The sequence below is a fragment of the Arachis ipaensis genome, chromosome B07 (genome assembly GCF_000816755.2).
Source record: "Arachis ipaensis cultivar K30076 chromosome B07, Araip1.1, whole genome shotgun sequence".
Taxonomy (NCBI): domain Eukaryota; kingdom Viridiplantae; phylum Streptophyta; class Magnoliopsida; order Fabales; family Fabaceae; genus Arachis; species Arachis ipaensis.
The window spans coordinates 1,767,468-1,786,062 of record NC_029791.2 but is presented as its reverse complement, the minus strand read 5'-3'; the positions used below and the strand labels follow the sequence as shown (position 1 = coordinate 1,786,062).

At 34.9% G+C, this 18,595-nt stretch overlaps 2 protein-coding genes across 2 annotated transcripts; both read right to left on the bottom strand.

Annotated features, from left to right (window-relative positions):
- LOC107609354 (receptor-like protein 12) lies at positions 10,388-13,531 on the bottom strand. Its single transcript, XM_016311294.2, has one exon. The coding sequence runs from the start codon at positions 13,487-13,489 to the stop codon at positions 10,523-10,525; it is 2,967 nt and encodes a 988-aa protein (XP_016166780.2). The 5' UTR covers positions 13,490-13,531; the 3' UTR covers positions 10,388-10,522.
- On the bottom strand, positions 14,501-17,965 carry LOC107606449 (receptor-like protein 12). The gene has a single exon (XM_021106898.1). The coding sequence runs from the start codon at positions 17,959-17,961 to the stop codon at positions 14,812-14,814; it is 3,150 nt and encodes a 1,049-aa protein (XP_020962557.1). The 5' UTR covers positions 17,962-17,965; the 3' UTR covers positions 14,501-14,811.

The following is an 18,595-nucleotide window of genomic DNA, read 5'->3' as shown; positions in this document are numbered from 1 at the left end:
CTGTTTACGTATCCATGTCATGTTGTTTTCTCTATCCTTATAGATTATAAAGATAACACTAATAATAGATATGTGGTGTTAAAAATAAAAATAAAATAATTGAGAAGATAACTGTCCATAATAGAAGGCATTTAATTATGAATGACCTTTGCTTGACTCACCAAGCATTTAATTTGTCCATGAATTCACACGTTAATGGTTTATTTTTTTTTTTTTCTTCTTATGGTTGTGACTTGTGAGAATATATTCTCTCTTTTTGAGTTTTTTCCAACGCGTAAGGAACAAATTATGACAGGGAATATAGAAGCTAAAACTATGGTCAATAATGGATTATATATGGAAATTAATTGGCATTGGAAAAAAAAGTCCAAGACAAAATGGGTTACAATAATTCCATTTGATTAGTCTTTTTCTTTGGACCCAATTTTGATTAGCCTTTGAGTGACTCAAAAATCAAAATAGTTGCAGTGAGACGGCCTGTCAAGAGTCTGCAGTCTGGCCTGTATTTGACCTGGCCTGATAGGAAATAGGCCCAGGCTCAGGTTATGGCTATTAAAAAGTCTATATTTTTTAAAAGGTCAGGTCTAAATTTTTAAAATAGCCGGTTGGGCTTGTCAGGCCGGCCTGAACCTGCAAATATATATAGAGAGTTTTATTATACTAGTAAAAATGTTATTGGAAGAATTTGAACTTTGGTCTTCTATCTTATGAAAATAACTTTGTCCACTCAGCTATTTGTCTCTTTAATTATATATGTATATTTTGTATCAATATTATTCACAAATTTATTATTTTATATTTTATAATTTTAAAAATTAAATTATATCTTAAATTTAATTATTATTAAAAAAAACAGGCCTATTGACAGATTTCAGGACAGATTTAACAACAGGCCAGACTCAGTACTCATTAAAAAGCCTATACCAAGCTATAGGCCAGGCTAAGGCCAATATACTCTATTACAGGTGTCACGACCCAAAATGAGTCATGACTGGCGCTCAGGAAAATAATCCTATAGCAAGCCTAACATAGTCAAATATAAGTTCAATAAGCAAGTACAAATATTTTACAAGTTCTAAAATAAATAGTTATATATTTTTAACAAAAAAATTAAAATAACTAAGAATGGTTGGTCCTGCCTGTGACATATGGAGCATATACTTCTAAGAATTCGACAAAGAATAGGTACTCATTGCAGACCGTTACTCTTGAATAGAAAGTCTCACACAGTCAAATATTTGTTCTTGAAAAATATTTTTAAAAAAAACGGGATGAGTTTTGCAACTCAGTGACCAGACAATACATCTATAATCAACATGAGACTATACAAACATTATCATTAAAGTAATTTTAATTAGAAAATAATAGTTGATAATAATAAGTGAATCAATAAGGGAGTTCTCATACAGAAATCAAATCAAAATAAAAATAAATTATTCAATTTTAATAAATCAATTATTCTAATCAATTTAAAACCGTTCTAGGCAAATATAGTGAATATAATTCAAAGATCATAATAGATATATGTCAAAATAGTTATAGATGCACAATCAAACAATTATAAATGTAAAGCCTACTCACAACGTAGTTCCTAGGAACCGAAGATATGTGCCAAATTCAAGGTAAGGAGGATTGAAGTGGAATGGAACGAATGAGCGTAGAATTTGAACCGGAGTAGCGACAAGATAGAGCTGGCTATAGTTCTCGATTGTTGAAACTATAATCCAAACGCGCCGACGGAACCTTTCCTCTCAACCCGAAATTGCGGCAGCCACAGCCTCAGCTCCAAATCACTTTCTCAGCAACTACAACGACTCGGACTTAAGGGAAACAAGTAGCGGCAGCACCGGTGGTGGTTCCAGCAACAACAGCGCCATACCCATTGACCAGAAACCTCGACAGCGGCGGCGGCAGACGAACGGCGACCTCAATGTGACTTCCCAGCGGCCAGAGGTGCAGTGGCTCTTGCAGCAGCGGCGAGCCACTCCAGCAACCCCTTGTGCAAGCTCTCTTCCTCCGGCAGCGACCCAGACGGCGACGACTCTCCACGGACGGCGGTGGGCCTTCGGCGGCGGTGCAGCTCCAGTGACGACGGTGCATAGCGGGACAGCGTTCCTCTCTTCCTCGAGCTCTCCCTCTCACTAGTGCTCAAGGACGACGGCGAGGGTGGCTTCAATGGCGGCGGTTGCAGCTCGCGACGATAAAGTCGTTCCTCCGCGATGGCGCAGTTGGCAACGATGGGCATGAACAGCAACAGCGACCTCCGTCTCTTCTCCGCGTCAGTGTAGGTGCGTGTGTGTGGGGATGAGCGACGGCGTGAGGGTGAGCGAGGGGAGTGCGTCCGTGAGTGTGTGTTTCTACGAAGAGGGTGTGTGAGGAGCGGGGGTGGGATCTCAACGGCTAGTGAGGGACTGAGGGTTGAGAGAGTGTGTTTGTGTGATTAGGGTTAGGAAAAAAGTAAAGGAAGAGTGGCCCACAAATTTGTTTTTTTTTTTTTGAGCTATTACATTCCTCCCTTCCTTTAGAAATTCGGTCCCCGAATTTCAAACCAACTTGCTATTTATATTGCCTCTTCGGCAGTACAAGTCACATCTATTTCGTACAACTAGACCCTGATGCAAGAAATGATGCATTTAGGAATAAGGAAAGAAAACAACATTGAGACAACCTTATCCGAAAGAAATATAACCACATCATGACAGCATAAGTTTAATAATTTGCACAAATAGATAGCAAGAACAAGGCTAAAAATCAAGCTATCTGAGCAAAGTTGCAGGAAAGAACTTAAGCAGTTTAACTATACAATATTATATCCAGATACAAATTGAACCCAATGCATAAAGAAAATCATTTTGCAAATATTATGCAACGATCAAATGCTGTACATTTTCTTAATATTCACATATACAATGTAGCAAAAGGAATCGATATGAAGCACCATCAATCACAAAGAACAGATTGCATAATTAGAATGATATGAAAAATTTCAAAAGCACACTACAAACTCTAATTGGAGTCCAAATAACATAGCCAAAAGTGTAAAACATATAGAGTAACACAAATTCCAACAATACACCCAAAATATAAAGCAATAATTAAAAAGCACAGTCATATGAGATTCCAAGAGTTCGAGTTCAATTATGTGGTGGATAAGGATGAGAAAAAAAGAGAGGCAAGGTGAATAATTAAGCATAATATACATGGCCAGATTCCAGATTTAGAGACAAACATAACCACCACATCAAACCAAGCATGCAAGATATAGCCAGCAAAACATTTTCAAATCATATTATGCATATTAACCTTAAATGTCGAGTGATAAGAGGTAGGAAGGTTAAACAGAAGGAAGGAATTTAATCGATCTACAAGGCTCTTTAAGGGCATTGTGAAAGCAGCATATTAGTATGAATAGTTCCGCTTACTCAAACATAGCATTGGCCCTAGCCATCCTTTAGGTTAGCAATCGACAATCCCAAATAATAAACTAACAAATGTGCTACATATACACCAATTGATAAACAAACAAAATGCCATTAGTTGGGAAACAATACCACCAATCTAGCAAAGTTTTGAATTTCATTACTCAACCACCATTACAATGCAGCGCACTCAAGGAGTAATAGAACCACGGATTTAGTGAAGCTCAAGAATATCGACAGACGACAACATATTTCAATTAGTTGCAATCCTGAGCAACTTGAAACCAGCAAAGTGATGTCTCAAAAAAGTCATACAACATAGGATCAGTTAAGCAGCAGACTAATGAATCAATGTGACTGCCTCAAAAATTCGATCATGTTAAGAACTTTGCAAAACCTATATATCTTTAGAAGAAAAATGGTTGATACAACAATTTAAAATAAATTGTACTTAGATCATGATGTGCAAATTTAAAGAATAATAGTACAACTGATAATCAAACCCTTAACGTATGAAGAAATGTCAACCTAAGATGTGGGCTATGAACTAAGGCAAAATACTAGTAGTAAAACAGTCAATTTTCAGAATTTCTAACAGACAATATTCAAAATATACTGTGATTGTTACCAAGAAAAAATTTGGCCAAAAAGGAACAACTTAACACAAAACCCTCAATGCAGAGACTCTTTAATCAATTAAAATCCTTATTGGGCAAACAAAGTAGAATCCGCAACATAGTTAGATAATCAACAAAACCATGGGATAATAGAAAATATTGATTCTGCAAATGAAACAAAATCAGAAAAAGAAAAAACTCCTTTTTTTTTTTTTGAAACCATCAGTAAGAAGGAGTAACTTAATACAAAGCCAGCTACTAAATATTACCAAAATTCAAAACTACATAACAAAAACAACAATCCTATTAGCCAAGATAATCCAGCCAAAAGTACAAAACTAATTTATTTCACTGCCTTTCACTATTAAAACAAATGAATCAAAGCTCAATAGGCTGTAAAAGGACAAGCTGATAAATTTATTACACTAGAGCACATAGTCTGCAATCACACAATCACCAGAAGCATATAAAGCATCTGCACCCAATAAGCGATGATAGATCTGAATCAAACATCCATTCGCAACTCAATTCATTTCACAACCATCATTTGAGAAAATTATATAGTAACAAAAATAGTTTATTGACAAAAACATTTATGATGCTTGGCATTACTTAAAAACCAAAGAAATCGTCGGTGTGTCACTACAAAGTAACACAACACACAACTTTTGAAATACGTACAAAAATATAATTGTAACTTTGTAAGGGCAAAGGCTATAGAGGTAAATAAAAAGATGTACCACCACAACTAAAACCACGGGCTAGGAGCATTTTAAGGGGAAAAAATGAAGAAACAAGCCAAATCTACAAACAATTTGGGCAGAGCAAAATAAAAATTCACGAGTATGAATAATAGACATAAAAAGGTTTTACATGTACAACAACCATTTAAACTAGAGAAAAGGAAAGAAAAAAAAAAACATAATTAGACACGGCATGTGAATAGATAAGCTAAACCCATAAATAAAGCAAAGCAAAATGAACATTCATCAGAAAATTGTAAAAAATGTGCCACTCTAAAAATAGAAACACGATAATCCTATATATAAGAAATCGTCACATAACACAGATTATATGATAAGCACAATACTTGATAGTTTTGACATGTTAAAAATTTAATTAGGTTTTTTTTTTTAAAAAAAAAAAACAATGTAGAAAAAAGAAAAATAAACGAGGCAAGGTCATTAAACATTTTTTTTTATTGAGAATGTGAATGCAATACTAAACATTTTTACATAAATCTTATAGTGCTGACTAGAGTAACTAACTTTTACGTTAAGCATCATATAATGGACCACCAATGAGATAATATTGAGTAAACTTTAGAATAACATGCTGAAAGAGTTGGAACAACTTTTCTAGTCAATAAAATAATTAATTTTGAAGGAAAAAATTTCAGATGCTCAAGTGTGTCACAAAAGTATTGTACAGATCACAAGTTTATCATGACAAACTTCAATTCGAAATTATCAAGTCCTCATCGTATCAAAAAAATCAAAACATTTATTAATCTGCCATATATAACTACAAATCAGGCATATAATCTCCAACAATAACACAAGCAATTAAGAGGGTTTATTACCGCCTTTCAATAGAAATTTTTACAAGATAACAACTAAGATTCACCTAGTTACAGTCACATCAGTCACCAATTCAGCAACAAATAATAAGATCAACTCCTATACAGCAGCAAAAAACCAATAACCTTATGGATCTCTCAAATAATTAACCAAAATCATTTACTTGTTAATTACTGTAATAATCACTAATCAAATGACATGAATCAGCAAACAAGTATCTAATCAGTGGCTACTACTCATAAGCAAGCTACAATTTATCATATTTAAAATAATCATCAAATGCTTCATAATCACCATGATCAGTCCACAAGCTCAGCAAACAAGCCTATAAAATTAGAAATCACATATAATCTAAGAGACGTATTCACTTAATAACATATAAAGATGAAGATTTTACCTGAGTGAAGCTCAAATGTGTTTTTCATACAACCAGTTATACTAAGTATAGAACTTTAGCACTCAATTTGGTTAACATCCAAATGTTAATATCAACTATGGAAATTTCAATGATCTTGGACAAAGACAAAACTTTCTCAAAGAAACTCATGCTGTGGATTTAGTTTCTTTAAAATCAATTATGTTTAACTAGAAACTAAATAAACACATTTCAAACGGATCATAACAATTAAAGATCGAACAGAACCTAAAACAATATAATGATTTAATGTCTTAAAGTAGATGAAAGTGGGGCTAAATATCAATTCATATTATGTACCATTACTCAAAACATTCTATTTCGATGAAAAAAATTTCACAAACTTTAAATCTATTAGAGAATAAGTCGAGATTGGGTACAAAGGGAAGGAAAAGAGTCGCAAGAAGCGGCAGGAAAGGAAAAGAGTAGCAAGAAGCGGCTGGAAAGGAAAAGAGTGGCAAGAAACGGTAGAGGTCATATGTTACAATCAGATGACAACAACGACATAAAGGACAAGAATGACAATCCTATAGGCCTCTGATAGTGCCACAATTCGTACAAATAGGCGCGCTTCTATTTATACAATTGTGATCCTACCATCAAATATATTTCACAATTTTTAAAGTGAGTATCAACAAATACTTCAATGCTTCAAAAACAAATATTCAAATAAAATCAAACATTTTAGAATAATGCAAAACTTCATCAAAATTATATATAGTCTCATGTATAGTTCCAAAAGTATAAACTTCATAAAAATAAATTATTCAATTTTAATAAATCAATTATTCTAATCAATTTAAAACCGTTCTAGGCAAATATAGTGAATATAATTCAAAGATCATAATAGATATATGTCAAAATAGTTATAGATGCACAATCAAACAATTATAAATGTAAAGCCTACTCACAACCTAGTCCCTAGGAACCGAAGATACGTGCCAAATTCAAGGTAAGGAGGATTGAAGTGGAATGGAACGAATGAGCGTAGAATTTGAACCGGAGTAGCGATAAGATAGAGCTGGCTATAGTTCTCGATTGTTGAAACTATAATTCAAACGCGCCGACGGAACCTTTCCTCTCAACCCGAAATTGCGGCAGCCACAGCCTCAGCTCCAAATCACTTTCTCAGCAACTACAACGACTCGGACTTAAGGGAAACAAGTAGCGGCAGCACCGGTGGTGGTTCCAGCAACAACAGCGCCATACCCATTGACCAGAAACCCCGACAGCGACGGCGGCAGACGAACGGCGACCTCAATGTGACTTCCCAGCGGCCAGAGGTGCAGTGGCTCTTGCAGCAGCGGCGAGCCACTCCAGCAACCCCTTGTGCAAGCTCTCTTCCTCCGGCAGCGACCCAGACGGCGACGACTCTCCACGGACGGCGGTGGGCCTTCGGCGGCGGTGCAGCTCCAGTGACGACGGTGCATAGCGGGACATCGTTCCTCTCTTCCTCGAGCTCTCCCTCTCACTGGTGCTCAAGGATGACGGCGAGGGTGGCTTTAATGGCGGCGGTTGCAGCTCGCGACGATAAAGTCGTTCCTCCGCGATGGCGCAGTTGGCAACGATGGGCATGAACAGCAACAGCGACCTCCGTCTCTTCTCTGCGTCAGTGTAGGTGCGTGTGTGTGGGGATGAGCGACGGCGTGAGGGTGAGCGAGGGGAGTGCGTCCATGAGTGTGTGTTTCTACGAAGAGGGTGTGTGAGGAGCGGGGGTGGGAGCTCAACGGCTAGTGAGGGACTGAGGGTTGAGAGAGTGTGTTTGTGTGATTAGGGTTAGGAAAAAAGTAAAGGAAGAGTGGCCCACAAATTTGTTTTTTTTTTTTGAGCTATTACAACAGGTCTGGCCTGTTAAGAGTAAAGCCTGGCCTGACCTGGTCTGTTTCCATCTCTACCTACAAGTGCACCACAATTGAGATCGAGGCCAATCACGTGACCAGACACAGAGTGGCACGTGACACCCATCCATGAGTAGCAATCTGTCCCATTTTCCCACGTACTCATCTTTGGATAAACATGAGGGTACTCATACTCATACTCATAATAATAATAACTATATTCAAAAAATGAAGTGTTAAAAATGAAATGGGTCTTAAAGTGAAGCAAGGCAGAGCTGTCTTGGGAATGGCATAGATGCGAAGAAGAGAAACATGCAAAATGGAACATGATAAACATATACACACAACACCACTCTAACAACCAACAACATCAAATACTCCATTGATTATTGATTCAAGCTTTTGCTTATTTTATGTATATATGTCTTACTTGAAAATGGTATTTGTATGTCACTCATCAGTTAGGATCCATCTATTTCTATATAATATTATTTTAACTGGAATTGCAAGCACCTATACCCAGCCATATGCATGATTTCCATAATAAATTATAAATTGTTATTTTACATATGGAGCACTTCTTCTACAATTTACATTTACGTGTTCCTCTTTTTCAAATTGTTATTCTACATGTGCAGTATTGCTTCCACATTAGATGAAAATCAATCAATCACTATTTAGTAAAATGTTTTAAAAAAATTAAAACAAAAAACTCTTATCTATTATTATTCAATTGAAACATCAAGTACTAATTAAATACAATAAACATACATTAAAAGTTTCTTTGCACATGAAATGAGTTTTCTTAAAATTAGTTAATAAAGAAAATAAAGAAATATGCTCCTTTTATTTAAAACAAAGTTTCTCTTAGTGGGAAAGATTTATATTTTGAAATGGAGGGATGGAACAGCTATAAAGATAGGAACTCCAGTACACTAAAGATATATATGGAAAAAAAAAAGTAGAATAAATAATCAAAATAAATGAGAAGATAATTTGACACATAACCTTAGCTTGACTGACCAAGCGTTTTGCCCATGAATTCACGTTAATAAGATATATGTTTGTTTGCTGTGTTTCTTCCAAGGCCTAAGTAACAAATTAACAGGGGATATTATAATATATACAAGCTGAAACCAAGGTCACTATATAATACAAAATGTTATATGTGGAAATTAATGAGCTTAGGAAATATAATAGACCTCCAAAACAAAAGAGGCACCATCGAGAGCCAGGTCCATGAAAATGGATGGGAACTACTTAAATGAAAATAGCGTCATGGATGGGTTACAACTTAGAATAATTTCATTTCTTTAGCATTTGAATGAGTCAAATGAGAAAAAAGAGTTGGAGTGAGAGGCTTATATGGTTTTGTTTGTTTGTTCCTATGTGTCATGGACTGGGAAGCTTGATCTTTTCCCCCCTTAGAATTATTAATTATACTCACTGTAACAGGCCAATTTGGGTAACAAAGAAGCAAAATATACCGAAAGTTATATTGGGTAAGTGTGTAAATCGATGCTGGAACTGCAAGAATGCAGAAAGAGTTGAAAGAAACAGTTTGCTAAAATAGCTTGAATAGCAAGAAAACTGAAATTGCAATTGTGTGTTTTTATAGAGTTGAGTATCTATACAAGAGTAAGTAGATGTTAAGTGGGCTGGCACATAACTAAAGTCTGCTAACTAACTTAACGGCTAATAACAGTAATTCAAGATTCAACACAAGATTCTATTTTGGCCAGTTCACATTGGTTCTCTACCGACCCTCTCAAACTCAGGGTGGTGATAGGAATCACTCTTTCTTTTCTCAAAGAATGCTGAGGATAATGACTGAGTATATCTGCTGTTTGAGAATCAGCAGGTATGTGAACTATGTGCAATTGTCCTTTTTAATATAACATACAATATACTTAACAGCTATGTACAATTTTGTTTGCAACATGAAGTATATAGGTAACAACATACTCAAGAAACATACAACAATATAATTAACAACTAAAACCACAAGCCATAAGATCAGAGTATATATTCTGTTATGTTTCCAAGTCCATCACAAATTCATGCAAGTGTGATATATATGTCTTATGCTTTCCCTTTCTCTCAACCAAAAACATCAAGTTAGTGTCTAGCTTTATTGGCAAACCTGCTTCTTACTTTCCTTTTTCCTTCTTCAACTTCTCATCTCTCTGTAATATACTAACATCTCTTTATATAGCAATTAATTAGCATCTCTGCTTTCAGCTGATGGCTTAGTTTATATTAAATAAAGAGATTAGTAAAGAACTTGACAAGTGTGTGCTTGGTTAGGAGTTGGGCACTAAAAACAGTAGAATTAAGTGAAAGAGGTGGAAACTAACTTGTAGTGTTGTTGAATTTGCATGAAAACAGAAAAATATAATATATAGGGGAGACAATTGTATACTACTATAAAAACATAATTTACTTGCAACATCATCATATATATGTAGCAACACACTTACAAATTATAAAACAAGACTTGCAGAAATTTTTTTAAAAAAAAAGAAAATTACAATCACAAAACAAAAAAAAAAAATATAAAAAGACACAACAGTAATAACCAACATCTGAAACAAATTTCCCATGCAACAATGAACTTGAGAGTGGCCCCAAGAAGAAGAAGAAGTTGTGGCCATTAAGTTGTTCTTGCACGCCGATTTCCACGGCTCCTTCTTTTGATTCTTTTGCCTCCAAAGATGATCACAAGCCATTGAGGCTTTCCAATTGAGAAAACACAAAATCCCAAGCCAATTCCAAGCACCACTCCACATGCATATCCTATTGCCACTGGTTTCCATCCAAATCCAAATTTGTCTTCAGCCTCAGAAGATGGACATTGTTGCAAAGAGACATTATTGCATTGAATTGACAATGGAAATCCACACAACCCCATGTTTCCCTCATAGGAATCGTTTGAAAATGTATCAAACTGTTTTCCTCTGGGTATTGGTCCCACCAACTGGTTTTGGGAAAGACTCAAGACTTCAAGAAAGTTCAGATTTGCCAATTCAGTAGGAATATCCCCAGTAAGCATATTTGAGGAGAGATCCAATGATTCTAGATTTGTCAAATTTCCCAAAGAGTGGGGAATATGACCAACAAGTCTGTTATGAGAAAGGTTGAGGCCTATGAGTCCATGAAGCTCCCCAAAATCATCTGGAATCTCTCCTTCAAATTTGTTCTCTGACAAATCTATATTTACAAAGGTTGTTGGAATTTTGGCAAAAGGGGTATTGGTTCCTTTCACTGTTGCAATTACGGAATTATCATATTCTGGAAGAATGTTGCCCACTATAGCTCCAAAACTAGTGTCAATATAATCTACCAACCTGCGTTGCACTTCATCACCCACAATTTTCATGGCTTGAAAATTTTGTATGTATGCTTTTGGTAATGAGCCGCTAAAGTTATTACATGATATGTCAAGATAAATCAAACTTGGAAATATATTTTCAGATTTCAAATTGGCAATGGGACCATACAACTTATTGCCTCCTAAGACCAGTATTTCCAAACTTGATAGATTTTGGAGCCAATCAGGAAATGTATCCTCAAATTGATTATTACCGAGATCTAAATCCACAAGATATGTGCAACTGGACAAAGATTTCGGCAATAAACCTTCAAACTGGTTGCCATTGAGATTCAGTGTTTCAAGTTGAAGTTGCTTAAAATTATCTGATAAATTGCCATGAAGTTTGTTCATCTGTATATCCAAATCTACAAGGGATGAGGTATTGGCAAGACACTGTGGAAATGTTCCTGTGAATCTGTTGTGGGACAAGTTGATAACTTCCAAAGAGGTTGTATTACAAAAGAAGGAAGAAATGTCATCATCCATCAAATTGAAGCTAAGATCAAGGTATTCAAAGTGATACCATGGGAATTGATGACCTATTGATGTGATCATGTTGTGTGAGAGTTTCAAATGACATAATGAGGGTATATCATGTATCCAATTGGGTATCTTTCCTTCAAGTTTATTATTGGACAATTCAAGAAATTCCAATTGTGGAAATTTTCCTGAGAACTTTGACCAACCAATGATATTGTTAGAAAATAACTGTAGTGCATACAAATTCAAAAAAGTGTAATTCATACTTGTTTCAGATTCTAGCAATAATGAATTGCAACCTGAAAGAGAAAGATACTCCAATTTTTGGAGCTTAGAAAAGAGTTGAAAGTGAACAGTACCACTCCAATTGTCTGAGGACAAGCACAAATATGTAAGATTTACAAAATGAGAAATTGATTCTAGAATGTTTTCTTGAAGCTTATTGCCACACAGGAATAGATATTCTAAGGAATAAGATGTGATTTCACTGCTTATATACCCTATGAATCGATTATTTGATAAATCCAAAGATCTCAAAGACTTGAGGGATAAAATTGATGGCGGAATTGTCCCATTTAATAAGTTGTCTTCTAGGAATAATTCAATGAGATTTGAAAAGGCTACTTGTTTGGGTAGTGGCCCTTCAATTTGATTAGAAGAACAATCTAATTGAGAGAGTTGAGTTAATGTAAACAATGAAGATGGCAACTTTCCTTGGAAATTATTATCACTAAGAGAGAGAGTTTGCAACTTGGTTAGCTTATCAAACACATTTGGAATTTGACCACTAAGCTCATTCCTTGAAAGATCAAGGTGAGTGAGACGCTGAAGGTTTAAAAGTGATGACGAGATTGAACCGTTGAGTTGATTATCCGCCAAATTCAAGGAAGTGAGGTGTGTTAGATTATAGAATGATGAAGAGATAGGCCCTTGGATCCCACAATCTGAAAGATCCAAGATACTAAGAGAAGTGGTACAACTCAACTCGGAAAGATGGACTGACAATTCATTCCCTGTTAGAATGAGGTGTTGAAGATTGGGTAAACAGAATATGTCACTTGTCAAAGAACCTCTTATTCTAGTATAACCAAGACTGAGAGTAACCAAAGTGGAAGACAAGTTGGCGATCAAAGACAAAGGATTTGGTGTTGGACCAATTAAACTCATATCTGTTTGATCCAATACAATCTCTCTTAAAGATGTGTTTTGCAGCAACCTCTTCCAAGTTGTTTCTTCCCACTTTAAACCATAATTCAAAGAGAGATCAAGTGACTGTAATTTGGAAAGGTGTGAGATTTGAGAAGGAATATCACCTTCAAACCCACAACTAGATAAATTCAAGTGTGTGAGACTCACAAACTCACCAAACTGAGATGACAACTGAGAATTATAGAAATAATTGTAAGCAAAATTGAGTGTTTGAAGACGAGTAAGATGGAAAAGTGTACTGTTAGGATGGATTATACCTACAAGTGCACTGCAACTTAGATCGAGGCCAATCACGTGACCAGACAGAGAATCACACGTGACACCCATCCATGAACAACAATCTGTCCCATTCTCCCACGTCCTCATCTTTGGATAAACATAGGGGCAGAAATTAGCATAATAATAATCATAAAAGGTAGTGTTAGTAATGAGTTGGGTTTTGAAGTGAAGCAATGCAGAGCTCTCCTCTGAATGGCATGAATGAGAAGACAAACATGCAAAGTGAAACAGCATAAATATGTGGACACACACCACCACTCTAACAACCACCAACATCATTATTGATTATTCCTTGATGGTTTTATACGACTCAGATCATAAATCAAGATCTATCATCTATGTATTTATAGCCAAATTGGAATCACAACTATCTACCCGAACCCATCATATGTATGATTTTGATTTTAAAAACTACCGCCACCAAATAATAATATGAATACTGTCCCAATCTGTCAATGTCCAATAAGACCAAATCAAAGTCTAATAAATAGTTTTGTTCTAATGTCAGATTTAGATATATGTAGTTCTCAACTGAGATAGAGTATTATTAATCCGCCTTGGTTAAAGCAATAACGGTATTTCATATTGACTCCAACCATCAAATTTTATAAACCATTATTGCTTTATCATTGTTGCTTAAACCATTGACTACCTTCATCATATAATACTTACATTTATAGGTACACTATTTTACTTCTTTACGCGATTTTTGACCCAGTTATATATGACTCTTTCTACCATTTTCAGTGATTATATTAACACAATATAATAGACAAACATTTCTTTATATATACATCATCGCTTTGTCATAATCAACAATATATGCCATAATGCCAAAGGCTATTCAAAACGAACATATATTTTTTTTCCATCCCTTCAACAACGAACGCAATCCCAAGTCTTCCCCATTCCCCAAGCAATCGGTGATGTAAGATTTGTTGTCAACAATATAATAATGCTAGTTCTTTTCATAATCTTGGTTGAGCATTTCTGTGATACTTCAATCATGAAAATGAAAAAAAAAAAAAAAAGAAATGTTTGAAAGAAATATAACTAGAGCAATGTTGGGAAAAACACTCTTCTAAAACATTAAGAAGGCAGAACCACGTTTGATTGCAAACAGCTGCTTCTTACTTTGCTATTTTCTTGTTCAATTTCTCATCTTTATAATATCTATTTTTGTAACAATTATCTTCTTTATTTTGAGCTTTGATGGCCAAGTTTAAATTAAAATAAAGAAATAGATTACTTAAAATATTGAAAAATATGTGGTTGGTTAGGAGTTAGAACTTAGAACACACTAAACAGTAGAATGAAGCAAAAAATGTTGATGTCAACTAGTGTTGGAAATGCACGAAAACAGAAAAAATATACTATACCAGAGACAAGACTATATACTTTGAAAACATAATATTACTTCCAACATCATGTATATGTAACAACGCACTTACAAATATGTAAGAAATAGCAAGTATAAAGTATAAATATCACCAAGATTTGCATACAACACATAATGTAAACAACAGAAATAACCAAATTACAGCCCCAAATAAAATATAAAGAGACACAACACCACATGATACAAAATTATTATTGCACATTTACATTACAACAAAAAGCTGAAACAGAGTGGTTCTTGCACGCCGACTTCCACGGCTCCTTCTTTTGATTCTTTTGCCTCCAAACATGATCACAAGCCATTGAGGCTTTCCAATTGAGAAAACACAATATCCCAAGCCAATTCCAAGCACCATTCCACATGCATATCCTATTGCCACTGGTTTCCAACCAAACCCAAATTTGTCCTCAGCCTCAGAAGATGGATATTGTTGCAAAGGGACATTGTTGTTGCATTGAATTGACAATGGCAATCCACATAGCTCCATGTTTCCCTCATAGGAATCATTTGAAAATGTATCAAACTGTTTTCCTTTGGGTATTGCTCCCACCAACTGGTTTTGGGAAAGATTCAAGACTTCAAGAAAGTTCAGATTTGTCAATTCTGTAGGAATATCCCCAGTAAGCATATTTGAAGAGAGATCCAATGATTCTAGATTTGTCAAATTTCCCAAAGAGTGGGGAATATGACCAACAAGTCTGTTATGTGATAGATTGAGGCCTATGAGTCTATGAAGCTCTCCAATAACATCTGGAATCTCTCCTTCAAATTTGTTTCCTGACAAATCTATATTTACAAAGTCTCTGGGAATTTTTGAAAAAGTGGTACTAACTCCTTTAATTATTGAAGTGATAGAATGATTTCTTTCTACTTCAATAATTCTGTCTCCTCTAAGGTGGAAATCAGTGTCAATGTAATAATCCGAACTAAGCACTTCATCATCCACAATCTTCATGGCTTGAAAATTTTGTATGTATGCTTTTGGTAATGAGCCACTAAAGTTATTGCATGATATGTCAAAAACGATCAAACTTTGAAACATATTATCAGACTTCAAATTTGCAATGGGACCATGCAACTTATTGCCTTGCAAGACTAGTATTTCCAAAAGTCCTAGATCCTGAAGCCAATAGGGAAATGTATCTTCAAATTGATTATTACCGAGATTTAATTCCTGAAGAAACACGGAATTGGACAAAGATTTTGGCAATAAACCTTTGAACTGGTTGCAATTGAGAATCAGTGCATACAGTTGAAGACTCCTATTTAAAGTATCTGGTAAATTGCCATGAAGTTTGTTCATTTGTAGGTCCAAATTCCTAAGGGATGAGCTATTGGCAAGGCACTGTGGAAATGTTCCTATGAATCGGTTGTGGGACAAGTTGATATCAGTCAGAGGTGTTGCATTGCAAAAGAAGGAAGAAATGTCATCATCCATCAAGTTGAAACTAAGATCAAGGTCTTCAAGTTGATACCATGAGAATTGACCCACTGATGTCAACAAGTTATTTGAGAGAATCAAATGATGTAATGAATCTAAATCATGTATCCATTGGGGAACTTTTCCTTCAAGTTTACTATTGGATAATTCAAGAAACTCTAATTCTGAAAAGTTTCCAGAGAATGTTGAATAACCAATAATATTGTTTGAACGCAACTGTAGTTCCAGTAAATTAGAGAAAGTGTAATTAACACTTGTTTCAGAACCTAGCACTAATGAATTGCAGCCAGAAAGGGAAAGATGGCTCAACTTTTGGAGTTTAGAGAAGAGTGAAAAGTGGACAGTATCATTCCAGTTGTGTTGTGATAAGCACAAATTTGAAAGGTTTACAAGATCAAAAATCGATTCTGGAACGTTTCCTTGGAGCTTATTGTTGCACAAGTCTAGATACTCCAAGGAATATGATGTAATTTCATTTATGTGCCCTGTGAATCGATTACTTGAAAGATCCAAATATCTCAAAGACTTGAATGATAAAGCCCACCAAGGAATTGTCCCATTTAACAAGTTGTCATGTAGGTTTAACTGGGTGAGATTTGAAAAGGCTACTTTATCAGGCAGTGACCCCTCAATATTATTATAAGAACAGTCCAACACAGAGAGTTTACTTAAGGTAAATAATGAGGATGGCAACTTTCCTTCAAAATTGTTATCCCAAAGAAACAAAGTTTGCAAGTTGGTTAGCCTATCAAACATATTTGGAATTTGTCCACTAAAATTATTTGATGAAAGATCCAAGTAAACAAGATGATGAAGGTTTGAAAATGATGATGGGATTAAACCACTGAGTTCAATATTCCAGGAAAGATCCAAGTAAACAAGATGATGAAGGTTTGAAAGTGATGACGGGATTAAACCACTGAGTTCTTCCCCTGAAAGATCTAAATGAGTGAGGTGCTGAAGGTTTGAAATTGATGATGGAATTGAACTGTTGAAGAAATTATTCCTCAAAATCAAGGAAGTAAGATGTGTTAGATTAAAGAATGATGAAGGGATAGGCCCGTAAAAACCACATTCTGAAAGATCCAAAGTAAGAAGAGAAGTGTTACAATTCAACTTTGGAACATGGAACTGAATGCCATCATTATTGTCACTTAGATTGAGGTGTTGAAGATTTGGTAAACAGAATATATCACTTGTCAAAGACCCACTTAATTGAGTACGAGTAAGACTAAGAGTAACCAAAGTGGAAGACAAGTTGGCAATCAAAGACAAAGGATTTGGTGTTGAACTAATGGAAGACATGTCTGTATCATCCAATACAACCTCTCTCAAAGATGTTGTGTTTTGCAGCAACCTCTTCCAAGTGGTTTCTTCCAAAGATAAAGCATAATTCCAAGAGAGATCAAGTGATTGTAATTTAGAAAGATGTGAGATTTGAGAAGGAATATCACCATCAAACCAACAATGTGATAAATTCAAGTGTGTGAGACTCACAAGTTGACCAAACTGAGATGACAATTGAGAACCATAGAAATGATTGTAAGCAAGGTTGAGTGTATGGAGATGAGTAAGCTTGAAAAGAGTGCTGTTAGGATCAATATTACCTACAAGTCTTCTGCAACTGAGATCAAGGCCAATCACGTGACCAGACACAGAATGACACGTGACACCCATCCATGAGCAACAATCTGTCCCATTTTGCCATGCCCTCGTCTTTGGATCAGCATGGAGGCAGAGACATTCAGCATCATGATCACATGAGTAGTGTTCATCAAAATTATTGAGTTCGGTCTTGAAGTGAAGCAAAGCAGAACTCTCTTCGGGATGGCATGAATGAGATGACAAACATGCAAAATGGAACATCATAAACATGTGCAAACACAGCATCACTCTAAGAACCAACAACATGGAATAACCCATTGATTATTGATTGAAGGTTTTGCTTATTTAATTTTGTGTATATATTGGTATGCCAATCATCAATCAAGACCCATTTATTTATAGCCATCTAATTATTTGGAATTAATTAATGAATGTTCGTATATTATATATTAAATCTCAAGATTTTGAATTTATTTATTTTTAAAAAAGACATAGGTTATTTATATTAGAGTTATACAAAACAGCATTTTTTTTTCATTTTTCGATTTGCATTAATAGTTACACTTTGTCTTTTCTTGTGGTTTTTTTGTTTGTCAATAATGAAAAAATAAATAAATGAGAATGAAAAATATATAAAAATGTTATATTAAATTTAAGAAATTTTTGACAATTAGTATAAGAAATTAAGAAATGAAGAGTAGTAAGAGTCTTAATATGTATAAGTTGTAGAATTTGAATTTTTGTAACTGAAATTTTTTATAATTATTATTATTATGACACTTTTAATGTATGTTTATTGCATTTAATTAGTACTTGATGTTTCAATTGAATAATAATAGATAAGAGTTTTTTGTTTTAATTTTTTTAAAACATTTAATTACTAAATAGTGATTAGTTGATTTTCATCTAATGTGGAAGCAATACTGCACATGTGGAATAA

Coding starts and splice junctions, on each gene's coding strand:
- LOC107609354 (XM_016311294.2), bottom strand. CDS start 13,489: ATGATGTTGGTGGTTGTTAGAGTGGTGGTGTGTGTCCACATATTTATG.
- LOC107606449 (XM_021106898.1), bottom strand. CDS start 17,961: ATGTTGTTGGTTCTTAGAGTGATGCTGTGTTTGCACATGTTTATGATG.